Source organism: Osmerus eperlanus, chromosome 2, assembly GCF_963692335.1.
Source record: "Osmerus eperlanus chromosome 2, fOsmEpe2.1, whole genome shotgun sequence".
Lineage (NCBI taxonomy): Eukaryota > Metazoa > Chordata > Actinopteri > Osmeriformes > Osmeridae > Osmerus > Osmerus eperlanus.
In genome coordinates, this window is record NC_085019.1 from 18,853,141 (window position 1) to 18,878,030 (window position 24,890).

General features: G+C 42.5%; 4 protein-coding genes across 4 annotated transcripts; all 4 read left to right on the forward strand.

The window, feature by feature from the left end:
• Positions 1 to 42: 42 nt before the first annotated feature.
• LOC134037135 (E3 SUMO-protein ligase ZBED1-like) lies at positions 43 to 1,143 on the forward strand. Its single transcript, XM_062482483.1, has 2 exons — positions 43 to 872; positions 981 to 1,143. Exons 1-2 carry the CDS (start codon positions 478 to 480, stop codon positions 1,141 to 1,143), a joined length of 558 nt encoding a protein of 185 aa, XP_062338467.1. The 5' UTR covers positions 43 to 477.
• Positions 1,144 to 2,145: 1,002 nt separating this feature from the next.
• On the forward strand, positions 2,146 to 10,373 carry snrnp70 (small nuclear ribonucleoprotein 70 (U1)). The gene is made up of 10 exons (XM_062479528.1): positions 2,146 to 2,348; positions 2,746 to 2,899; positions 3,004 to 3,066; positions 3,220 to 3,274; positions 3,363 to 3,427; positions 3,616 to 3,678; positions 3,766 to 3,847; positions 8,035 to 8,136; positions 8,336 to 8,435; positions 8,750 to 10,373. The coding sequence occupies exons 2-10, from the start codon at positions 2,753 to 2,755 to the stop codon at positions 9,570 to 9,572; spliced, it is 1,500 nt and encodes a 499-aa protein (XP_062335512.1). The 5' UTR covers positions 2,146 to 2,348; positions 2,746 to 2,752; the 3' UTR covers positions 9,573 to 10,373.
• Positions 10,374 to 10,538: 165 nt separating this feature from the next.
• Positions 10,539 to 16,357, forward strand: lin7b (lin-7 homolog B (C. elegans)). The gene is made up of 6 exons (XM_062480001.1): positions 10,539 to 10,839; positions 11,791 to 11,909; positions 14,417 to 14,488; positions 14,635 to 14,844; positions 15,378 to 15,541; positions 15,682 to 16,357. The coding sequence occupies exons 1-6, from the start codon at positions 10,764 to 10,766 to the stop codon at positions 15,701 to 15,703; spliced, it is 663 nt and encodes a 220-aa protein (XP_062335985.1). The 5' UTR covers positions 10,539 to 10,763; the 3' UTR covers positions 15,704 to 16,357.
• A 6,044-nt stretch (positions 16,358 to 22,401) lies between these two features.
• On the forward strand, positions 22,402 to 24,782 carry LOC134035106 (hepatitis A virus cellular receptor 1 homolog). The gene is made up of 6 exons (XM_062479957.1): positions 22,402 to 22,483; positions 22,673 to 22,868; positions 22,985 to 23,136; positions 23,320 to 23,513; positions 23,684 to 23,789; positions 24,353 to 24,782. The coding sequence occupies exons 1-6, from the start codon at positions 22,417 to 22,419 to the stop codon at positions 24,412 to 24,414; spliced, it is 777 nt and encodes a 258-aa protein (XP_062335941.1). The 5' UTR covers positions 22,402 to 22,416; the 3' UTR covers positions 24,415 to 24,782.
• The last annotated feature ends 108 nt before the right edge of the window (positions 24,783 to 24,890 follow it).

Here is a 24,890-nt window from a genome sequence, read left to right on the forward strand (position 1 = left end):
GTCACAGATTGTGCAGCCAACATGGTTGCCTGTGCAAACCTGCTCAGTGTGCGGCATGTGACTTGTTTTCCCCATGTCCTAAATCTTGTTGTGAAAACATCCCTTTCTCAAACCCCAGAACTGGAAGAGATCCGCACTCGGGCACGCCGAATTGTGGGTCATTTTAAATCCAGCACCAAAGCCAAGGAGAAGCTGTCGGAAATGCAGGTCAATATGGGAAGAAAAGAACTGAAAATGATCCAGGAGGTGGACACCAGGTGGAACAGTGTTTTTGCCATGCTGGAAAGACTCTACAATATCAGAGAACCACTTGGTGCAGCTCTCACCACTTTGAGCACAGACTTGAGTCCCATCACTGCTGAGGACTATGAGACAATCTGACAGTGCCTTGCCGTTTTAAAACCATTCCATCAAGCCACTGTGGAGTTGTCAGAAGAGAGAAGGGTGTCTGGATCCAAAGTGATCCCACTAATCAAAATGCTGAAGCACACTGTAGTGGGACAGTGTGCCCAGATAAGGCACAACGTTGGTGCCAAACTTGCTACGAATTTGAAACACAATTTGCTGGACAAGTTCGCTCTCCTGGAGAAGATATCGACACTGTCTGTGGCAACACTACTGGATCCCAGATTCAAAGCAGCGGGGTTCTGCAGTGCCACTTGTGCACAGGGTGCCACTGTGAGGCTGACCAGGGAATGTGCCCACTTCTTTGAGGCCGATGTCTCAGAAGGTTCTGCTCCACAGGAGTCAGCAGTGACACCGGGTACCTCGGCTCAAGAAGCTGAGGACAACCTTTGGGCCCTGCTGGACTGCGAAGTAGGATCACAGCAGGTGACCAACCCAACTGCCAGTGCCACTGTGGAGGTTCAAGGGTATAGTATTTCCCATTTTATTGTTTGCTGCTGAATTACAATTGTTTGAATTAAATGACAATGCTTTTTCTCTGTAGAATTAATACAAGTACATTTCTTTCTATACAGTTATTTGAAAGAACCAAATGTGGCCAAGACGGAGGACCCTCTGGACTACTGGGTCACACGCAAGGCCCTTTACCCTCAGTTATTTAAAGTGGCCATGCCATGCAGTTTCTGTGCACACCAGCATCCTCAGTGCCTTGTGAGAGGATCTTACATTTACATTTAGTCATTTAGCAGACGCTCTTATCCAGAGCGACTTACAGTAAGTACAGGGACATTGCCCTGAGGCAAGTAGGGTGAAGTGCCTTGCCCAAGGACACAGCGTCAGTTGGCATGACCGGGAATCGAACTGGCAACCTTCGGATTACTAGCCCGATTCCCTCACCGCTCAGCCACCTGACTCCAATCTTCTCCAAGGCTGGAGAAATTGTGAGCCAGAGGAGAAGCCGCCTGAAGCCCAGTACAGACTGTTGCACAAACACATTCCCCCGAACCCCGTTATGGTACACTGCCTTTTCATATTGCACAAGCACATCCCCACTGTCCCCACAAGTATTCCCCTGATCCACAATACATATCACAAATGTAAGGAAAGAGACAGCTATATAAGCAGAGTGGTCGTGTAGGCTACTACTCTGTATCAGCGGTCATTTAATACTTCCATACACTTAAGCATTCTACCGCCCTTATACTGTTTGCTGAACATTACAAAGTGTGGTGTAGACTAGTTGAACATCACAGTAAAACATATTTATTGTATGAAAATTACACAGTTCTCAAATACACATGTATGGTTTTAATGAATGAACACATACTTTTATTGACGTAAGAAAATAAATGGGGTGCTAGTTTACCCATTTCGGAATGGTTTCAAACTTTGCAAAAATCAGAAAAGATTATTCTATGAAAAAGCTAGTAGTATGAGCCAGGTTCGAGAATCGAACAAAACATTTTGTGGGAGATAGTTTTGTAAATGTTGACTGGAGTTAATAGAATATAAACGACCGGAAGAGCCGTAAGTCTAACAAGAAATGCAATACCACCTACATCCACCGGGGCCGTTGCTTCAAGCCGAGGGGCGAGGGGTGGGGGCTTGGGGCAGAGATCTGGGGCTTGGTTATAACTGGGTTGACATAAAATGAGAACTTGCATAAAAGCACCATCTTTTGTCGCAAAGTGTCGTAAATCACGGGGCGGGATCAACCAATCACCAGCCGTAGTCGATGTACGGTGGCCCGCCATTTTAACTAGAATACGCTTGGCTTCTGTGTTTGCTTCCAGCCATCCATACTAGTTAAACGTTTAATATTTCTTTGGTATTTAGTTATTTAAATGATTGTGGCTGTTTTTGATAGGGAGAGAAAACGACTGTGATTTTGCGTCGCCTGCTTTGGGCTAACGTAGTTTTTAGCAATTGAATGAAGAGTTGAGGTACGGCATGCTAGGCTGCTAACAGCATTGCTATTTATGCACGAGGCCTGTTGTTTAATATGTGAATGCTTGCTAGCTAGTAGGAATACCAAGCTCGATACCGACACAGCAACCTGAAATAGTTAATTAACTATGATATTGTGAGAATTATAAACATTCAAAATGTGACCTGTTATTTGTGTTTTTTAGTATGTTATATATATACTGTAGCTCATTTTGCACGTTCGTACAACAATGTAGCTAGATGGCAAGTTAGTAAAGCTTGTGAACTGCTACCGCTGCAACTGCTACTTGGATCGTATATTAGGTTACCTGAGCCACTATCCTAACCCAAGCTGTTGTCGTGGTGTATGGATATTCGATTCTAGGCTAATGGCTCTATATTTTGATTTTACAGGTGAAGGATGACTCAGTTTCTACCTCCCAACTTGCTGGCCCTGTTTGCGCCGCGGGATCCCATACCCTTTTTGCCTCAATTGGAGAAACTTCCTCACGAGAAACATCATAACCAGCCCTACTGCGGCATTGCGCCCTTCATCAGACACTTTGAGGTACAACCGATGTTTAATCTTAACTAGCTAAAAGAGATGTTTTCCACTGGGTTATAGTGTGATCTTCAGAGTTACATGCAAATATGTTGTCTTGTGTCTGCCAGGACCCAAGAGACGCACCTCCACCCACTAGGGCAGAGACTCGTGATGAGCGGTTGGAGAGAAAGGTAGAGTATGCTCATTGTCTTTTGTTGCCTGGATTTTGTATATTTAAAGTTGGTGTAGACACAAAAATAAACCAATAAATTAAATGCAAACACAGAGACTTAATGCCTGTTAGAGCAACCTGTCTATTGTCTAAAAATGTGCTTTGTTCACAGAGGAGAGAGAAGATCGAGAGGCGCCAGACTGTTGTGGAGACAGAGCTCAAGCTTTGTATGTTTTACACTGATAACCTGACTTGTGTTTGTTGTTCATTAGAGCTGGTAGCTTGAATATTGTTTCCTGTGCTTAATCCTTTCAGGGGATCCTCACAATGACCCGAATGCACAAGGGGATGCTTTCAAGACCCTTTTTGTGGCCAGAGTGGTAAGTTAATAATGAAGAGATTGGTTCTTTTTAGCAGTTCATTTGGTATAACCCTAATTTGGCACAGTGTGTACTGGTGTGTAAAAGATCTGGACTGACTGTATTTGTCACCATTAAATGGGTCATTGGCACACTGAGTTTGTGTGTGGTGCCATCTTCGTACATCAAATGCTTTGTAATTTTTGCAGAACTACGACACCACAGAATCCAAGCTTCGTCGTGAATTTGAGGTCTACGGGCCCATCAAACGGGTAAGTGTCAGTCAGACCTTGGTGTCGATTTTGTTTTCCCCTTTATTCCTTTATGTAGTCTCACTCCGGTTGTTTTCCACCCCCTAGATATACATTGTCTACAACAAGAGAACAGGGAAGCCGCGAGGCTACGCCTTCATCGAGTATGAACATGAGAGAGACATGCACTGTGAGTACTGTCAGACAGCAGTGAATTTCCCCTTTCTTGTCCCCGTCATGTAATGGTGGGAGAAAAGGTGTGTCAAAAATGTCAATAGGTCTGAAAATATTTCTGAAGCTTTGCGAAAGGTATTTTCTAACCCCAGAGTGGGGTTATTGACAACAGGTTTTGATGCTGCAGAAATGGCTCAACCTGTATACATGCTGTCTTTTAACATAATTCTAATGTGTTAATTTAGCAGATGGTTTCATGCAAAGCGACGATAGATTTGAACCTGCAACCTTTAGAGCTGCAGTCAAATGCTCCATTACTGAGCTAATACCTATTAGCACCACATTGTCTTAGTGTGACCAAGGTCTAAGATGAATACCACCCTCTTCTGTTAAGGTTAGATGTATTGCCTCCGACATGACAGGGCCCCTAGTTGATTGAATTCTCATTGAAAGCAGGAAAAGCTCAAATGTAACCTGTTGTGTGTTCGCCTTGGGTGGAACACATCGGAAGGAAAGACGGCAATAGAACTAAACAAACCCTGATTCTTTCCTTTTGTGTGACACCTTGCTAGTCGTTCCCCTGTTCACTAAAGGACTTTGGGTTGAGTGAGTGACGTGTCTGTTGTTTGTATTTGTGGTGCATGCTCACTTACTGCACGTGTAGCAGGTCTCATCCATGGCACCTTTAGTTGGGCCTTTCAGTGGGGGTCAAATGAGGTGGGTGGGTTATCATGAACTCATAATATAAATAATGTACACAAATTGATAGACAAATACGAATGCATTTGCCTGCCACAGGGCATAGTGAGTGTGTGTTCCTGTTGGACCACCATGGTAAGCTGGATGTCATGCAATGCTCATCAAGCCTCGACAGAAGCCTATTCAGAATAGTAAGGTTAAGTTGGGCTCTCATAAACTCTTACTTGTTCTGTTATGCTGTTTGCTAGGTTGTAAAAGCTTTCCTCAGTGGTGTTCAACCCTGGTCATGGTGAACCAGCATTTCTAGAAACCATGGGCAAGCAGCCAATTCACTTTCGTAATAATACGAATGTAGCAACAGGATGTTGTGGTGGCTTTTTCAAGTGATAAAATGTTTTTGGTGACAATTGGTTCTGGGACATCCATATGACCAACCAGGGAGTAGCTGGCTTCTCCCAGACCAGGGTTGCCCACCCCTTTGGAAGCTATGACTCAAGTGAGGGTTTGACTTTGAGGGGTATGTCGGGCTATGCAGTGTATTAACTGTGTGTTGTTCTCATTGCCACTGCAGCCGCCTATCTGTGATGGCTATTGGCCAGAGCTGGCTTGCAGATGATGATGGTTATGATACATCAACACCCTACTACCACAGCTCAGTATATGGTTGGTATAATGGGTTTGTATGATGGGTAAGATTTCTTTCCACCCTCCATCTCCTACGTAGGGAAGAGGAGCCATGTTCAATGGGCGAAGCTCATTTTTTGAAGCTTGTTTCGTGACTGCATTTCACATTGGTAAAGAACAGAGCTTTGAGCTTTGACCATTGAATGCATCCCAGGACATTAGAATATAATTAGTGTCCAATGTGTGCGCCTTTTGTATTAAAGCCACCTCTGGTGTATTTATTTCACTTAAATACACAAGTGGAAGACACAGATTCACTAGCATTTTTAGGGTTAGCTAAGCTTTAGTCTGAGCTGGCTTTGATATAATAGGCATACGAGGGGACTGGACCATCTTGGTAGACCACATATTCATACATTTACCCACTTCATGATTAAATAGGAGCAGATGGTCAAGGCAGAGTTGCACCCGTATCCATAAGTTGAAAGGATAGAGGAGGTGGCAGTTATATCACCCACATATCTGAAACGGCTAGGTAATGGACCTGGGCATGTCTTGGAAATGGAAACAATAATTGGAAATTAATACAGTCATGCATATATTTGAGGATACACTACACGTCATTTTCACACATTTGATTTAGATTTAGTATCTTGTTTTGAGATGTTCATGGGTTGTGGTAATGTGACTCCTTTTGAGAAAGGCTTTCTAAAGAGAATGTGAAGGTTTGGGGTAAGACAAACATCTGGTTAGGAGTGAGGGGTTTTGGTAAGGCCCTGCTATTTTAATGGACAGAGGCTTCCTAGCAAGTCCAGCATATGGGGGGTTACGGTAAGGCCCCCAGTGTTGTGATAGTTTTACCTACTTACTATAAGAAGGGGGTACCGGTAAGGCCCTCTTGATTTTCTGTTAAATGGAAGGGTTCTTTGATTGGAAATACAAGTGAGGGGTTCGGGTAAGGCCCGCTAATTGGTGATGCGAATGTAGAGTTAAGGCCAGTCCCGCTGGGTTTCCTCCGGGCTGTTTCCTGGAGGACCGCTGCTGAGCAGACCAGTGAGCTCACTGAATTCTTCGGTCGTGAGAAATGGATCCCAAGACTGTATCTGTGCAGAAAGGGGTGTGTGTGTGCATGTGAGTTTGAGATTCAGACTGAAGGCTGGTGGGAATCTGGCATTGGCAGAAGGAGACTCCAGTATTGACTGGCAATTGGAAGCCATAAGCTCCGGATGGGAACTCCCAAAACTGCTCGCGTATCCAGGCGGTGGTAAGGTAGTTTGAAGGTAAAACATATGCAGGAGGACAAAGACTATTCTCATAGCACGGAAACTAAATGACATTTTAACTTAAAACTCGAGGGTTGTATGTAAGGCAGCCCAGTTTGTTCCCATCTACTTCAGTATAAGCATGTATTACAGGCGAAGTTTGTGTGTGAAGACTTGCTAGTTATGCAAGTCCCTGTACACTGGCTTTTATCAAGTAAATTTTAACTTACTGTAAAACCCAACACGTGAGTAGTGTTTTATTTCTGGTTTAACCAGGAGGGGTGGGTGTGGTATTAGTCAGCAAGAGTGGTGTTAAAAAGCCAAGATTGCGTTGCTGCACATACCGTACCTAAACACCTGCAGCGTGTTTATAAGCCATATAATGTCTTGTTGAATTCCAATTTATCACCTAAATGATGTGAGGTATGCAGTGGTGAGTGAGGTGGCTGCCTGTTGCCTCCAGTAGTTCACCGTGGTAAGAGGTGTTGCAGTTTGGAATGCATCAGTAAACATGCACAGCAGCTTCACATGTGGGTGTATCTCTACCTAGAACTTGGAAACCCAATTCAAATGGGATGTGTTTATATGGGCCCAAATATGGACTTAAGTCTGGCTGTTGGGCTTGCGAGGACATCTACAATGCAATATTGTGGGCAAAGTAAATGCAGATGGCAGATCCCCTGGCTTACTTTCAATAGCATCCCTAAAGGTTAATACATGTTTTAGGAAGTCTATGGCCGCCTAAGTGAATTAATTCAAAGTTGTATGGGATTTCTAGCGGGTAGGTCTGTCCACAAGTGCCTACTGCCAACTGTACAATGTTCACAAAGAATGTGAATGGTGACAATGTGCAATTACCAAATGTATTAATCCCATGTAATTTGAAATAGATGAAAAATGTATCATTTTGGTGTTAAAACCCATAAATAGTGTTGTATAACCTGTAATTATGTTTACAGTGAAGCTCAATTTAATACTCAGAAATATTTTTTTTTAGTCAAGGGTTAAGTGTGGCTTCGGTCAATACATTTTTAAATGGTGCTAAATTGCGTGGCCATTCAGTGTGCGCTGAGACCAGGCCCCAGTGGGTTGTCCACAGGAACCAAGCTGGGTCTCATTTTCCCCAGATACATTTACATGTTTGAAGACAACCAGGAATCTAATGTTACTGATTTAATTTTATGGTCCAACATAATAATGCCCTAGGGGATTTCACCCCAGTGTATAGTTATTGTTAAATTGGATAATAAATGCTGTTCATGTAAGATTAGTTGAGCGTGTACAGATTATTTGTTCTGTTTGGCCTGAAATGACCTACAGCGGTGTAATTCATCTTTTGGCATTTCTTGGATGGGGAGGGCAGTTATAACTTTTTTTTTTAAACCTCAAGACTGTCATCCTATTTTAATACCAAGTGTAAGTCTAATGTAGTACCAGACCCTCTTTGGGTGAGGGCAGAGGTCTGTTAACAGTGCCTTCCAGCTGCTTTTTTCACCCAGAGAGCTGCTCGCTGGGCCTTCACCTGCTCCTGGTCAGTATAATCATGGAGTCTTGCTTCCTTGGCCACCGTGACACAAAAAGCCACAGTCACTTCATTCTCCCCCCCTCCTCCCTCTAGCTGCCTACAAACATGCGGATGGGAAGAAGATTGACGGCAGGAGGGTGCTGGTGGATGTGGAGAGAGGCCGCACTGTGAAGGGATGGCACCCTCGAAGGCTAGGTTAGTATGGGGAGGGGAATAAGGATTAGCGTGAGTCTACTGAAGTCATCTGCTGAGAGATGGTGTAGCACTGTTGGGCTGGAATATAAATTGACCTGGCACACCTATACAGAAACAGAACTGTGTCTTGAGATAATAATAAAAAAGCATTGTCATAGCTGTGGAAATGATCTCTTGACAATGTTTTGTCACCAATTAGGCGGAGGACTGGGTGGCACCAGGAGAGGTGGGGCCGATGTCAACATCAAGCATTCTGGACGGGACGATGCCTCTCGATACGACGACCGTCCCATCGGAGGGTGAGTAGCAACACATTGAGACACTAAGAGAACAATGACACCCATGGTCCCAGTGAAACTCTTTGAGCCCTTGCTTCTTGAGATAATGACTTGTCTGACATGATTGGATAAGTGACTGTGGGGATTCCTGTGCTCCTGTCAAATCAGATCTTTTTCAGAAGGAAGCAGGGGATCAAAAGCAGATGTTCAATCCAGGCCCATTAAATTGAACTGTCTTTTCTTTTAAAACTGGCCTCACTTGGAAAATAAGCATTGAGCAATTTTGCAAGCAGATAGGGAAGTGACAATCTCTTTCCCTTTTCTCTCCACCTCAGGGAACGAGAGCGCGAGCGTGGTGTTGGCGACCGGAGAGAGCGCAGCCGTGAGCGTGAAAGAGACAAGGAGCGTGGCGAGAGACGGAGGTCCCGCTCTCGCGAGCGCCGCCGTGGTGGCCGCAGTTCCCGCTCCAGGGAGAGGGTCCCTGCTATAGGCTTAGGGGGTCCTGTGGAGGATGGCAGCAGCGGAGGCAGCAGCAGGCGTAGGGAGAGAGAGAGGGAGCGTGGGGGGGTAGGAGATGACAGCCGCAGCAGGGAAAGGAGCCGCGACAGGGACAGGAAGAGGAGGAGCCGCAGCAGAGAGCGAAAGAGGGACAGGGAGAGGCCCAAGGGTGGAGATGGGGAGGAAATGGTTGTGGGCCTGGGAGAAGGCATGATGGGCGAGGGAGGGGACAGGATGCCGGAGGATCCTAGTGGTGGTGAGGAGGGGGGCGAGGTGGGTGAGGAGCGTGGGAGAGAGCGGGACAGAGAGAGGGAACGAGACCGGGACAAGAGGCGCAGTCACAGGGACAAGGACCGCGACAGAGACCGAGAACGGCGCAGGGGGGATAGGGAACGAGACAGGGAGCACAAGAGAGACCGTGGAGACAGGGAGAGGGGAGGTGGGGAACGCAGGGAGGACAGGCATGCATCTCTCCTTCAGAGAGACGACATGGGTTCCCAGGATGACATGGGCAATGGTGAGGAGGGTGAGGCGCCACCCCAACTGGAAGACAACAGCCAAGATGGTATGATGATGGACCAAGAGTCTGTGCAGTCAGGTGAAGGCTATGTTTCCAATGAGAATGGCTACAAGATTGAGCCCCCTGCAGATGAGTACTGAGAGCCGGGTTGGCTTGGCCAATGTCTTTTTATTGTATTTTGTTTAAATCTGTACTTTTCTTTTTTTTTCCCTTTTCTTGGAATGATACTATTTTGGACTGATGCTTCGATAGTGTAACAACCACTGGGGCAGTCTAGGCATAGGAATGTATAGGCCATTTCAAAGTTAGATTGGATCCTGCTCTTTACTCTTTTTTTGCGCATAAAACCAAGGTTTCCCACAGAAATGACACTTTGCTCATTTGAAAGCTAGAAGAGTGGCTGAGGTCCTTTTTTCGGACTTGCTCAAAACCAACTGTGGCATGACCATTTTCTGCTTTGTGAATTTGTAGTCTAACTGATTGCCTGGAAAGTTCAACATAGTATTGTCCCACCGAATGCATTTTGTCTGGATTAGTCAATTGGTTAAATGGTGTAGATTTCAATCTTGGTTGCCTTTTGTGTGTTGGGGGGGGGGGGGGGGGGGACTAAATTGAAAAGACTTCATCTTTTCCTAAACCAATGTGTAGAACTTTATGATTCTGTGAGGCTGTAGTCATATTTTATCATGCAAGGTCTTTCTTTAGGAAGCCTTGTCTACCACAATATCATATATCACATAATGAGGCCCATATTCCTTGACATGGAAGTACACCGTTGTTTAAAATGAAAGGAAAATTGCTTATCTTTTTTTTTTCTTCAGTAAAGTAGCATGGAGGGTGAGTTCTTCTGAATGGAATTTGTTCTGTTGACCTGAATGGAATTTGTTCTGTTGATCTTTATTCTGTCGAAATAAATTGGATTTTTTTTTTATAATTTAAAATTATGCCCTGTGTCATAATTGCTGAAATCGCATGTGTTTCTGTTTGTATTAGTAACTATAAAACCCCTTACAATGGAAATGAAAAGCGCGAGTTAATTACCGCGGACGAATCAAATCCTTTTATTTTTGTTACGTAGCAAGTCGCAGTGGGTTTTTACTTCATTCGCTACCAGCGGGACATGCAAGCGCTTCTCCTAGGCTCTCAGACGAAACACCAAAATATTGCAACTTGTCGTTTTATCCATTTCAAAATTTTGGGCGTTCTCGTCAGATTTGACTGATAACAGATCGTTATAAGAAAATCCTCCTAAATCAGCTCTTCGCTCACCAATCCTGACCGGCTTGTGAAACGTCCAACCCCTTCACCGCAGTGCCAGACACGGGGCCTCAATGATGTCATCCTATTACCACTCCGGAAAGGAAACAGACATGGCGACGATGACAGAGCCGCTCTGCCTAGAAAGGGGTAAAGTAGACTGCGAAGTAGACCTACATCACCCGACCAATGTATAGGGTCATATTTACATACCTATAGAGGCATATCTTAAGTGTAAGTGATTTATATTTTATTTGGTGCCTCTATCGTTAACACGACCCTTGCGGATTAGCAACTCGAAGGACACTTACAATCGCACGTTTTGTTGGGTCATGTTTTTATACACTGCTGCTTTGGTTCAAAGTAAAGCTCCCTGCCTCGACCTCCAATTATAATGTGTAATAGTAGGACAAGTAGCTTTGTGATCTATGCCCCCTGCTTAGTGCAGGACGTGAGGCTTACATGTCGAAGTGGATGAGCAATATCAAATTTACGATCATGATTTATTTAAATTCGATGATAAATCAACATTTAGCTGCGGTTTTGCCAGGACCACAATGTCTGCCTCAGCTCAGACCCTAAGGCACTTCCACTCTGCTCTCCATGCAATGTTCCAAATGGGTATTCAATATCATACAAATAATAACTGACAGCTGGTATCAAAAGATACACCAATGTCCTGTTTTCAATTAATCTTCCAAACTACAGTCCAAATTGATTGAACTTCTAAATCAGATTCAAGTCAAATCAAGAGGGTGAATCAAACAAGCAAGCAAAGCACCAGGCTTTGAAGGGATTTGAACCCCTAGTCGGTGTACATGTGTTTAAAGAGTAACTAAACACCCTGATTTCTATCTTAGTACATCCTTTTATGATTTTGGGGATTCCTCACGCTCAAAGTTACACATGCACCTGGCCAATTATCATACACAACCCCTCACTGTAATATGATCACCTCAAAAAGGAACTTGTAGGGGATTAACAAGTGTTATTCTAAATACCTCCATTCAGCAGTTTAACACACGTTGCATGATAGAAACAATGTTGATAAATGTGCCACCTCTATACAGACTATTCAACCTCCACACCCCTCTTTCTCAGACGTATGTCGGGTGATCGAACTTCTGGACCGACTGCAGAGGAGCGGGGAGCTGCCCCCTCCCAAACTCCAGGCCTTGCAGAGGGTCCTGCAAAGCAAGTTCTGTGCCGCTATCAGAGAGGTATGACTAATTTCTGTGAACAATTTTGCTAAGCAAACTTCCATTCATGACAATCTACCCTTTCTATGGGGAAATGTGGCAACAAGGCTAATTTTGTCCCATGGTATACTGTGAGTAGAAGTGGAGAATACCTGCAATAATCTCTACAGTTCCTCACATATTACACTTAGTCCAAATGTTTTGTCACAAACATTTTTTAAGTGTCCGTCCTTGCAGAACATTTCAGTATGTTTGATTGTTATTAGTGGTGTACAAAATTTGTATGTATAAAAATGGTGTCAGCCCAGGAAAATGCCAATGGCAATTTTATACAAGCATCACACCTATCACAAGCTTATGAATAAAATATGCTCGTTGAATAAAATTAATAAAGGCATACTGTCAGAAAGAAGCAACATGTAAAAGCAATTCTGTTGGAATATCAGATCATTTGGAATTGATGGAGCTAGTATAGTAAACCTTGTGTTTGACTTTACATTTTCTTTTCAAATGCTTACACACAAATTCCTTATTTTTCACACAATTTCTTAAACCTGACACTCAAACACCAGAACCACACCTCAAATCTGCAAAACCATACGCACATTTCGGGCCTTTGACTCAGTTTTCTATTTCATGGGAGTCAGATGGCTGAGCGGTGAGGGAATCGGGCTAGTAATCCGAAGGTTGCCAGTTCGATTCCCGGTCATGCAAACTGACGTTGTGTCCTTGGGCAAGGCACTTCACCCTACTTGCCTCGGGGGAATGTCCCTGTACTTACTGTAAGTCGCTCTGGATAAGAGCGTCTGCTAAATGACTAAATGTAAATGTATTTCATAAAACACTTTTTGCAAAACACAACACACAATTCTCCACGTAACACACAAAATTCTAACAGGAAGCATCTTGATTTCCTTTTTCAAACACAACCAATCAAAATGCCACACTAATTCATCAGTGCCTTACACTAACTCCTCACATGTGCAAACACTCATTGCTTTATTCAACACCAACCAATCATGGCTTTAGAATAGGCCTATAAATAGCCTAATTTGAGTTGGTTTACAGTGGTGGGTATAATTTGAACCTTTACTGTAGAAAAGATAACAGGTATGTAACAATATACTGTAATATACACATGTTCTAATGTACACATAATAGCTGTTTCAGCACAACACACGGTATACTATAAGCAAACATATATTTTAGCACCCATGCATCCATTGACTGCAGTGCACTGCATGATTGGTCACAGTCTGGTGGATTACTGTATCATACCGTGCAACAAAACAGTGACTGTAAGAAGACATTCTGACAATATTGTAGAAAATAGTATATATTACTGTATGCTACAGTTCATGGCACACACAGACACACCATTCCGCAATCACCTTTTTCAAAATTAGGTTTGGTTTCTGTCCTACTACACTCTTTCTTTTGTACTGTGTAATACTGTATTCACAACCACAAATGCTTATAGTAAAAAAATACGTTTGGTTTCAATCTTGTTTTCGTGTTTACCATGAATTTTTCATCATCTCTGCCATTTACTTTCAATCTTGTACAGAAATTTACAAAGGATCTCATGAAAGAAGAGCTTTAGGTTTTGAATAACTGTGTATATGATATATCCAAAAATGTAATATAATGGCAAAAGTGTTTGCAACATGAGACAAATGTGTGCTTTTGAGACGTGTTTGTGATATTTTGAATGCAGTGCTTCATTTTGTTAGAGAAGCGAGGCATGTTGCATTTTGTGTGTGCAGTTGTTGGATTTGTGTGTTAAGTTTTGGAAAAAAGAGGATAAGTTAAAAAAAAAAATTGTGTACGCATTTGAAAAAAACTGTCATGTCCACTTTACTCTGTACCTCAGTTCTGACTTAATAAGACCGTCACACCCCTCCACTGTCGACCAATATTGCTCTTGTTTGTCCTATGACTAATCTGTGGATGCTGAAGTCGTGGTGTGGAATCAAATAATATGACTGGTGTTTTTGCCAAGTCTGGACAAGAAACTTCCAGCCCAACTTACCTCACTCACTTAAATGACCCAAAAGCCATTATGACTCATGCCCTTAATTGTGTCTGAAAGGCTACCCTTGTGCTGGATGTCAATGCCTGCTACTTACTTGTTCTTTGCAGTAATGTGTCCTGTTTCCTACTGTTCTGTATCCTTCATCTTATATCAATTCATTTCGGAATTAGACTCAAACTGTTTTGTTGGGTATTGAAACATCATCATTGAAAAACAAAACACAAGGCTTATGCTCTTTAAAGTCAGAAACAGTACAATTGCAACCTTCCTTCCTCACTGCATTTCAAGAATCACTGGTATGGTACGACTGGGTTTAGACTTGGAGCATGTGACTACACCCATCTTTTAATGGCAGATCAGAGATAACGTCAAGGAAAAGAGGAAGCAATGTGCTGTTTTCTCACTGTTCTAACATGGCCCTACATCTTTGCGGTGTTAGTAATTGTGACTGTTTTAATCCTTCCTTTTCTTATTATCTTCTGCTCTCTGTCAGGTGTATGAACAGCTCTATGACACTCTCGACATTGTAGGAGGGCCCGAAGTACGGGCCCAGGCAACGGCCAAGGTATTGACAGCACACACTCACTCCATTTTAATTTACATTAATTTGATTAATTTAGCAAATGCTTTTACCAAAAGTCACGCCTAAATATACAATTCTGAAGTATATAATTAAGTACATTTACCCCTCCATTCATTGTCCTGCGACAGGCAACAGTGGCAGCATTTGCGGCCAGCGAGGGCCACGCTCACCCACGAGTGGTGGAGCTCCCCAAGACAGAGGAGGGCTTGGGCTTCAACATCATGGGTGGCAAGGAACAAAACTCACCCATCTACATCTCTAGAGTTATCCCTGGAGGCGTGGCCGACAGACAGGGCGGGCTGAAGAGGGGTGACCAGCTGCTCTCCGTTAATGGAGTGGTATGAGAAAAGAAGAGCAGTCACATGACTGATTCACAGGCCAAGATGGCGTGCCTAAAGCCACATTACATGATTTTTTTTTATAGTTAATAACAATGGAAAAAAGGGAAGAGAATATTTGCAGATTTTCATTCTCTTCATGAGAGAATGAAAATCCTTCAGTATTTAAAGCTCCCAAATTGTTCCCCATTTGTCGCAAACAACATTTTCATTGGAAATTGAAACTTCCCTTTACAGATTGAGGTGTTAGGAGCGGCAAGGTTGCAATTCACATCCACAACAATTACAGCAATGCTTCTCTGAACTGAAAGAACTCTGCCCGACCCCAAATCGTTACCTAATTGGCTTTGGACAGTGTGTAACGTGGCCTCAGCTTTAGCTGAACCTTAGAGTATGGACCAAATTTGATTAAGATGATAATTAATCAGTTTTACGAGTGTGGATTTGGAAATCTATTGACTTTGAAACTGCAACAATAATTACTTTGTTCATGTGCCAAATTTTCCTTGTGGTGTGTGTGTGTATGTGTTCAGAGTGTTGAAGGGGAGCACCATGAGAAGGCGGTGGAGCTGCTGAAGGCTGCGCAGGGCTCAGTGAAGCTGGTGGTCAGGTACACACCCAAGGTGCTGGAGGAGATGGAAGCCCGCTTTGAAAAGATGAGGAGTGCCAGGAGACGCCAGCAGCACACAAGCTACTCGTGAGAGAAGCCACACAGACACCAAACCATACATGCACATACTGTATGTAAGCAAGCAAGTACATTCAAAGCTTGCGCTCATAAACACAGACACGCAACCTTTGCATTGAGCATAAAGTGCCCTATTTTTTCCCTAACAGGTCTCTGGAATCCCGGGGCTAGCCACTATGGTCTCAACTAAGCTTGTCAGCCCGCCTACCTTAGTACCTTTCTCCAATAGGAAGCCTGACCTCAGACAAGAAGGAAGAAACCAAAGTAGCCGACGTAGACTTACTATATTTGTGAAAAGTTCCATCTTAGCCATGGATTGTCACTTGTCGTTGCCCTCCCTATTTAGGCCCTAAGTAGAAACTCAGTATTTGAACCTTAAACCAAGAATTTCCCCCCAGTGTTCCCCCCCAAAGTTCCAGAGCATAATGTGTTCAGTGTAAGATCCAAGGAGAGCTGAGTTAGCATGGTGGATGTAGTATAGTACATAGGTCTGTTTACTTTACTATATGAGATTATTCTGTACATCACTTAACTTTGAAAGCAAAAGATTTCAAAGTTAAGAATAGAGAGGTAGCGCTCGAGGTAGAGGTACTACGTGTAACTACGAGGTTGGACCTTGGTAGTGATCTTGGAGCAACTTCTGACATATCCTAGATGAGCATTCCAAGGTATTAATTTGACTATTTGTTTATTTATGTACTTTATTTATTCATTAAATAAAGACTGATCCTAAATGAGCATTCCAATGCATTAATATGACTATTTATGTTTAAGTATTTGTTAATGTATTTATTCATTAAATAAAGCCTGGTATGGTTTACAGCAGTGAAGTACCTTCATTTATTTGAATTTCTCTTTGTACTTAGTAAGATTTTCCCAAATGAATTTGTAAATGTTGGCTCCTCTGACCATGAGACCATATAATGGAATACTTTGCCACTGACCTCAGTGCTATTTTAAACCTGTGGAGCATATTTCCCCATTTCGGATTTGTTTCAAACTCAGCGAAATGAATCAAAGATTATTCTATGAAAAAGCGAGTACGTTGAGCTTGATTTTTGTAAAAGAGAGTGGATTGGACACGTGCTTTTGGCCGAGTGCGAGACGTGATGTTGCATCCTCTGTGCACGTGAGAGACATGCCTCAGCGAGCCAATAGCAACGTTGTGAGAAGAGAGCGATAGACATTGACATGGGAGCGAGAGATGCTCCTTGTGTTTGTACAGTGAGGAAGTTTATAGTTTCATTTGTTCTTCGTGTTGGTCAATGAATACGAAGTAAGTGTGTCATTGCTTTGTTGTTCCGTATTGGTTTATGCCTGTGTTGTGTTGTACATGTTATGATGTCAAGAAAGCGGAGATTATGGAAGCAAATCGTTACCAAAATGCAAATGCATTTCCAGAAATGCATTTGAATGTGGCTGCATTATTTGACTCATAAATGAAATTAGTAATCAATCATCCTATTTGCATTTTAATTTTCTTCAAGAGTGCTCAATCTTTCACTTAATTAAAATGAAAAAGAAATAGACATTTGAGATTTAATTTTCAAAACATGCCCCAGCAAATAGATACCAAAATTCAATTTGAAATGTAAAATTTGAAAATTCAAATGCATTTCCAGAAATGCATTTTCAAGAACGTGGCTGCAAAATCGTGACCACAATTCAAATTCAAATGCATTTCCAGAAATGCATTTTCATTTTCAAGAACGTGGCTGCAAAATCGTGACCACAATTCAAATTCAAATGCATTTCCAGAAATGCATTTTCATTTCAAGAACGTGGCTGCAAAATCGTGACCACAATTCAAATTCAAATGCATTTCCAGAAATGCATTTTCATTTTAAGAACGTGGCGGCAAAATCGTGACCACAATTCAAATTCAAATGCATTTGCAGAAATGCAAAATGAACGAAAAAGCATTCTGAGCGGCGCAGCAGAGTGACGTCAGTAGCCGCTCTTCTTCAGCTCCCTGCTGACCGAGCTACCCATCTTGTTCGGTAGGGGGCGGTATGCACATCTGCATTGCATTACATTGCAAATGTGCCGGGAAATTGATTGAATTGCCGGGTCTTTAGAGCAGCGTTCCCCAACCGGTGCCCACCGGTCCGTGGACCGGTAGCGGTCCGTGGGTCATTTCGTACCGGGCCGCACAAAAAGTCTGAAAGACGTTTTATTCTGAAAAATGCGTTTGTGAAAAAACTGTGTTTACTCATTTTTTAGCAAGTTTGTGGGCTTTATTGAGCGGTATCATGCGCGTCTCTTCCTCTTGACACATGACAAGTGATAGTTACCACTCAATGAAGCCTGTTTGAGACAACAACTCTATCGGTGTTTTGGATGAAGGCTATCCTGAGATCGCCACTAAAGCACTGAAAACCCTTCTTCCATTTCCAACATCAAGCGGGATTTTCTGCCGTGACAGCAATCAAACAGCAAATGTTTACTCCTCGACAGGTCTGCAAACGAGATTTGTTAAAACGTTTGTTAACCGAGACCGTAGGTCGAACAAACAAATCGTTTTAACAAATCGAGGCGACAAAGCGTTTGCAGACCTGTCAAGGAGTAAACATTTGGTTTCTTATATACTACAACAATACGTGGGAAGATCACAAATCAAACAGGTCGAATCTGGAGCAGACGCCATATTGTCAGAGCAATCAGCTGTAGTGATGTGTCGTTCGTGAACGATTCGTTCATTTTGAACGAATCCTTACAAGGACTCGGGAGGAACGAATCACTCTCAAAGAGTGATTCGTTCATTTTCTTGTGGCCACGCATCGGGACTGTTGCATAGGCTCGTCCAAGTAAACAGAAATTATTTGTTCATTTCCCGACTCGGTCTTCGGGTACGAGTCTTTGGATCATTTTTCACGTGACCTGCATAGGCTCTGTACTGGTAGCTAGAGGGAACGATTCGTTCATTTCCCAACTCGGTCTTTTCTACGAGTCTTTGGATCATTTTTCACGTGACCTGCATAGGCTCTGTAGTGGTAGCTAGAGGAAACGCTAGAGGGAACGATTCGTTCATTTCCCGACTCGGTCTTTCTACGAGTCTTTGGATCATTTTTCACGTGACCTGCATAGGCTCTGTACTGGTAGCTGGAGGAAACGAACGATTCGTTCATTTCCCGACTTGGTCTTTCTACGAGTCTTTGGATCATTTTTCACGTGACCTGCATAGGCTCTGTACTGGTAGCTGGAGGAAACGAACGATTCGTTCATTTCCCGACTCGGTCTTTCTACGAGTCTTTGGATCCTTTTTTCACGTGACCCGCATTGTATTTTTTAGTAGAGGAAACAGTTTCCTCATTCCCTTTCGCGTGGCCGCTGTTTTTGTAAGACGTGAATGATATTCGCTCAAGTCATCATACTGACTGGTTTTGTTATTTTCACTTTACATTTACACTTACAGTTTAGTGCAGTGTAATTGTTTGCCGTGATAATTAAATGCTAGTGTGATAATAAATGACCAAATCATACAAACTGTCATGATACATTATTTTAATGTAATGCAGGAATTTCTTTTAAAATAGTATCTGCTGGTGCACATGTCATGCACTAACCTACATGAGAATATGATACGTGTTTGCAGTGGACGGATAGCCCCCCCCCCCCCGTTGAAATGAACGAATGACTCGAAAAAAGATTAGTTCATTTTACTGAACGAGATTCAAAGAATCGAATCAGTAAAATGATCCAAACTTCCCATCACTAATCAGCTGCACTTGCACTGGTGACGTCACTACACCTCCAAGGCAACATCAATTCGTCTTCTGTCTTCTTCAGATACTTTTTTAAAACGCGAAGTGATTGCGGGGCGTTTGCGGACCTGTGCAGAAACCATATTTGGTTGTTTTAGGTTTTTAGGCAACTTAGGCTACTTTGTTGCGGAGCAGATGCTACGTTGTTAAGGTCAATGGCTACATCTCCAAGGCAACCGCTTGTTGCTAGGTCCATAAAACCGTTCATTTACCTCTGGGAACATTCGGGAGGTATATAAACGGATTTATTAACTTTTGAGAACGTCTTCTGGACCAATAGGAACAGCGTATTGGTCCAATTATTACACTAGTATATAAGAAACAAAATTATGGAATAGGCCTAAACTGGATATAAGGAACGCACTTCGGGTGTCACTGTCGTAGCTTATAGTCACACACAACATTGGGACTGACACATCGAAAGCTAGCTAGTAACAATATAAGGATGGAAAACCAGGCTAAGAAACTTAAAGATGGGGCTGAAAAATTAAGAGACAAAAATACATCACATTCACTAGACATGGTTTTGTCAATTGAAAAAACGGCTGTTTATTTTACATAAAACTCCAAAAACTATTTTTCGCTCAAATCTGCTAAACTATTTTTCTCGCGCGCTTTGCGCGCTCGCATTAGGTGTGGAACTCACTAACTAGGATCACATCAAACCCAGAATGTGCATGCATTAGCAGCGCAGCTGTCCAGGGCCTATCTTTCCTCCCAGTCCGTCCCTGCCGGTCCATGAAAATATGTGTAACATGAAAGCGGTCTGTGGCGCAAAAAAGGTTGGGGACCGCTGGTTTAGAGGACGCATCACAGATCATGGCGCTCCCTCAAATTGTGCAAACACTGTTAGAATTAGCTGAGCAGGTAGAATCTAATAATATATCTGAGTCTGATGCCCGTGACCGAGTAGAACAAGTCATAGAGAGCTTGGCTGCATACTCTGCCGTCACAGATTTACACATTAATAGTAGCTCTGCCACTGTTTTAGTCATTGTTTGACATCAAGTTGCTCAGTCTGTGATGCGTCCTCTAAAGACCCGGCAATTCAATCAATTTCCCGGCACATTTGCAATGTAATGCAATGCAGATGTGCACACCGCCCCCTACCGAACAAGATGGGTAGCTCGGTCAGCAGGGAGCTGAAGAAGAGCGGCTACTGACGTCACTCTGCTGCGCCGCTCAGAATGCTTTTTCGTTCATTTTGCATTTCTGCAAATGCATTTGAATTTGAATTGTGGTCACGATTTTGCCGCCACGTTCTTAAAATGAAAATGCATTTCTGGAAATGCATTTGAATTTGAATTGTGGTCACGATTTTGCAGCCACGTTCTTGAAATGAAAATGCATTTCTGGAAATGCATTTGAATTTGAATTGTGGTCACGATTTTGCAGCCACGTTCTTAAAATGAAAATGCATTTCTGGAAATGCATTTGAATTTGAATTGTGGTCACGATTTTGCAGCCAAGTTCTTGAAAATGAAAATGCATTGAATTTTCAAATTTTACATTTCAAATTGAATTTTGGTATCTATTTGCTGGGGCATGTTTTGAAAATTAAATCTCAAATGTCTATTTCTTTTTCATTTTAATTAAGTGAAAGATTGAGCACTCTTGAAGAAGAAAATTAAAATGCAAATAGGATGATTGATTACTAATTTCATTTATGAGTCAAATAATGCAGCCACATTCTTAAAATTCAAATGCATTTCTGGAAATGCATTTGCATTTGAATTTTGGTAACGATTTGCTTCCATAGGAGATAGCCCTCCAACGTTCAGTTGTAATTAGAGGTATCGTTCGGTGCGTACATTAGCATAGACTGCCGATGCTAGCTTAGCCCTTTATCTGTTCAACTGGTGTGCCCTCATTTCGGGCTTGTTACAAACTGTGTATATATATATGTATGTATATATGTATATGTTTACTTTGTATCACTTATAGATGTATATTCCCTTTGTTTCAGACCACACACAAACAAACATACATACACTCACAAGCACAATATAACTACCACATCAAGTTCATTAAGTAAAGGAAAGGAAAGAAAGCCTGTGCCTCATCGTCCAGTGTTCTTACGGACACTCCATGGTGACAACTAACACACCCCATTGAGCCAACACAGAACCTCCCCAACAATTTTGTATGTTTTGACTGGAGTTAATCTCTCATGTCAGAAATCTGTGTGTGTGTACCAATTTGAGTGGGTTTACTTTCCCACGCTCAACTAAAGACCCGGATCCAACAGAGTGCAGTGCTGGGATTGACGTTGTTTGGATAAGCATTTTGACATTAAATAATAATTTGCATGAATGTAGGCTACCACAGCATTGGAAATTTGACTAGAAAAGATGTGGAGGTTGAACAAGTACTTTAGAGATGACAGAATTTCAATTGTGATCTAAGAAATATAGCTACCAAAGACACTGAGAAGAACTGTCATCACCAGCTGCATCATCAGGCACTGCACTATCTATAATTCCAGAAATCTGTGTGTGTCACCGACATGGTACTACATACCATCCATGCAGTACCATCAAGATCCATCAGGGCCTTTGCTTCAAGCTGAAGAGTTGGAGGTGGGGCATGGTGCTTTTGCTTCAAGCTGAGGAGCTAAGCAATGTAAATCAAATCCCTGTAGAATAGGGCTAAACTGTAGGCTACTAAACAAATTCATGGCGTGTGTGCTTCCCCCCTTTTAATACTGGGAAGTGATTCGCTGACTTGACATACTGATTGACAAAGGGGTGCATTTGACAGCAGAGTTATTGCATACGGTGCCCTTGATTAAATATAAATGTAAATGTTTAGGCCTATTATTATTATTTTTTTTAGAACAGATTTGATTTCTTCTTCAAAGAACAGAGAAAAAATATGTTTTAAATGATACAGATATTTGATAAAGGTTTATTTCAACCAATTACTTTTTTTTGTTTGATCTTCTGCTTTCCTCTCAAAAATGTATCAACCTCAACTGATGTAAATTAAATTTGTGTACACCTCCATCCTGTGCCTTAACTACAGCCTATCCCAGAACGCACTTCCGTCATCCTTCTTTACAGTATAAATAAACTGTGCAGAAAAGGGGAAGTAGTTTCACTTAACTGTGTATCTGTCTGGATGTGTTGCTATCTGGAGAACATGCATTTTCCTCTTTACCTTTTCATCAGCATCTCTCTGACTGCAGGTATGTGTTATATAGGAGACTAGGATAAGGTCTTGCTGGAGGGATGACATGGATCAGGGAATGGTAGGAAACACTATTGAACAGTAGAGTGATTAAATAAGTTATCAATCTTTTGTGTGATAGGATAACTTTTTGACCTGCTGTACAAAGAAGACAATCCCAGTTTGTGCATTTGTGTGTTCCCTGCAGAGTGTGTGTGTGGCTCCCTGGAAACTGTGGTGGGTGTGTGGGGTAGGGGGGTGATTCTGCCCTGCAGGTATGATGCTGGGATCCAAGCGAGTCTGGAGGTGTGCTGGGGGAGGGGGGCCCAGGCGGCTCTGTTCACATGCCACCACACCCTCCTCTCCACCAACGGGCGAGCTGTCACACACCGGAGCTCACATAGGTATGGAGGTTGCTCAAGGAAACAATAGGGGAAAGGGTTGTAGAGAGCTGTGACTAGCTATAATTTTACCTTTACTCTTCTCCTCCCCTCTGCCCCATGCACCCCCCTCCCCCCAGGTACCGATTTGCATTGGGACTCCGTCGCGGGGATGTCTCCATGAGTATGTCTGGTATTAAAGACTCAGATGCTGGGTTCTACCACTGCCGGGTGCAGCTACCGGGTCTATTCAATGACCAGACCCATGTAGTCCACTTAATCATCAGAACCGGTCAGAACCACTAACATAGCTAGAACATCCCTGTTTATGGGGCGTACCCATTGTTGGATCTTGAAATACAAATAATTCTGCCTCTAACTCCAGTTCAAACTACAGTTATTTAGCAAAGAGAACAGAAACTTTAAGTGTAGATGTAGAAGTGTTAAAGTAGTTAACATGGTGGTGTGTTTCTAGATGTTTCCTTTATAGCACCTCCTCTACCTGCACACCCCCATCGCCTCTCTGAGACACCTGTTACCCTAAGTAGTAGATTCACCACAACGCCTGGATCCAGTAAGACACCTGGATCCACGACAACACCTGCTCATGTTCTGATGGACCACATAACTGTACCTGTACTGGGCCAGGTCAAGAGACCTAGAATTCAGGTAACATATCTTAAACCAGTTCTCGTACTCTGGTCAATTAAACTCCATCACCCTCGGAACAAAGAGAGACACAGCATTATATTTACATGTCCCTGTCCTTCATTCTGTTATGTCAATTGAAATGCAATTCTAGTAATTATATCTCTATATTGTGTGTCCCTCCTTGACAGGGCACAGTGTTTCCTCTTAGTGGGCAGCTGGAGAGTTATCTTGGCAACACAGTTAGAATGGCCATCATCATCTTCCTGAGTGCTCTGGTCATTACAGTCATATACAGTGAGTGAACATACGCTTTTCTAACAAACAGTCAATTGCTTGTCCACTCTTCCTGGTCCAAACATTAGACCAGCTCTCCTTCTCTCACAGGCACTGGAAAGTAGACATGTGTTAAATAGTCCTGACAGACACATCCGTGTCAGTTAACATCTATAGATGATCTTACTGGGTTTCAGAATATTAACATGTTTTCATGGAGGCCGCCTTGTATATAGAAGTAGATATGGAAAATATTTTATTTTGAAGTGTGCTATTTTGAGATCTATTAACCAAAACCTGTTACTTATCCTGTTTTTCCTTTTAAACAGTGTTGGTTTAGTTGCTAGTTGAAGTTTAGCCTTACGAGTTGGGTTATTTGTGACATACCAGACCCTCTAGTGATATATTGCTTCATTATACAACCACCGAGATTTCCTTTAAATACTTGTCGTCTTGTCTGGTAGCTGCAGCTGTTTCCCTCTCAGAGGGGAAGTGAAACAGAAGACTAGATGAAGCTCTGCTGACTCAGTTTTTTGTCTGTCTGACCCCCTTCTTTTTATGCATATGTGTGTGTGTGTATTCAGGAATAAGGATCTCAAGGAAATACAAAGATGTAGAAGAACCTGCCAGTTCCTTTATTGTCTGACGCTGGACTAGGACTTGGATTAGGACTGGAAACCTGGGGAGATCTGAATGAGGGTTCTCAGCAGATCTTCCCTACTGTTGCTGTCTAATGAAGCTCTATAAATATATTCTTTAGTGTTCTTAATATTAATACCGTAACAAAATGTCTAATACCATAACCATTGTGTAAACAAAGACATAAAGTGCATTGAATGCAAAAGTAACTGTGTGTTCAAGGACATGCTAAAACAAATCCATCAACATTAAATAAACGTTGCTATGCACAAAAGAAGGTGTACTCCACATTCTAAGGAAACTTTTGAGAAGGATTTTTTTTTTTAACACTTGACAATAGAATGTGCAGTCCTCCACAGACACTTTGACCCATGCATACGCTTTGAATTGATGCACAGTGTGCACAGTGCCCATGATGCAGTTGGTGATTACAGTTTTTTACAATCACTTTGACACTAATTTCAGAACCTTGATGTCCTTTTT

What these genes read in the sequence shown, in the direction of transcription:
- LOC134037135 (XM_062482483.1), top strand. Translation starts at nt 478, where the DNA reads ATGCTGAAGCACACTGTAGTGGGACAGTGTGCCCAGATAAGGCACAAC. An exon ending in GCCACTGTGGAGGTTCAAGG is followed by an intron (nt 873 to 980) that starts GTATAGTATTTC and finishes CTTTCTATACAG; the next exon opens with TTATTTGAAAGAACCAAATG.
- snrnp70 (XM_062479528.1), top strand. Translation starts at nt 2,753, where the DNA reads ATGACTCAGTTTCTACCTCCCAACTTGCTGGCCCTGTTTGCGCCGCGG. An exon ending in GGAGACAGAGCTCAAGCTTT is followed by an intron (nt 3,275 to 3,362) that starts GTATGTTTTACA and finishes TAATCCTTTCAG; the next exon opens with GGGATCCTCACAATGACCCG. An exon ending in TCTACGGGCCCATCAAACGG is followed by an intron (nt 3,679 to 3,765) that starts GTAAGTGTCAGT and finishes TCCACCCCCTAG; the next exon opens with ATATACATTGTCTACAACAA.
- lin7b (XM_062480001.1), top strand. Translation starts at nt 10,764, where the DNA reads ATGATGTCATCCTATTACCACTCCGGAAAGGAAACAGACATGGCGACG. An exon ending in TCTGTGCCGCTATCAGAGAG is followed by an intron (nt 11,910 to 14,416) that starts GTATGACTAATT and finishes GCTCTCTGTCAG; the next exon opens with GTGTATGAACAGCTCTATGA. An exon ending in TGCTCTCCGTTAATGGAGTG is followed by an intron (nt 14,845 to 15,377) that starts GTATGAGAAAAG and finishes GTATGTGTTCAG; the next exon opens with AGTGTTGAAGGGGAGCACCA.
- LOC134035106 (XM_062479957.1), top strand. Translation starts at nt 22,417, where the DNA reads ATGTGTTGCTATCTGGAGAACATGCATTTTCCTCTTTACCTTTTCATC. An exon ending in CAGCATCTCTCTGACTGCAG is followed by an intron (nt 22,484 to 22,672) that starts GTATGTGTTATA and finishes TGTTCCCTGCAG; the next exon opens with AGTGTGTGTGTGGCTCCCTG. An exon ending in CCACTTAATCATCAGAACCG is followed by an intron (nt 23,137 to 23,319) that starts GTCAGAACCACT and finishes GTGTGTTTCTAG; the next exon opens with ATGTTTCCTTTATAGCACCT.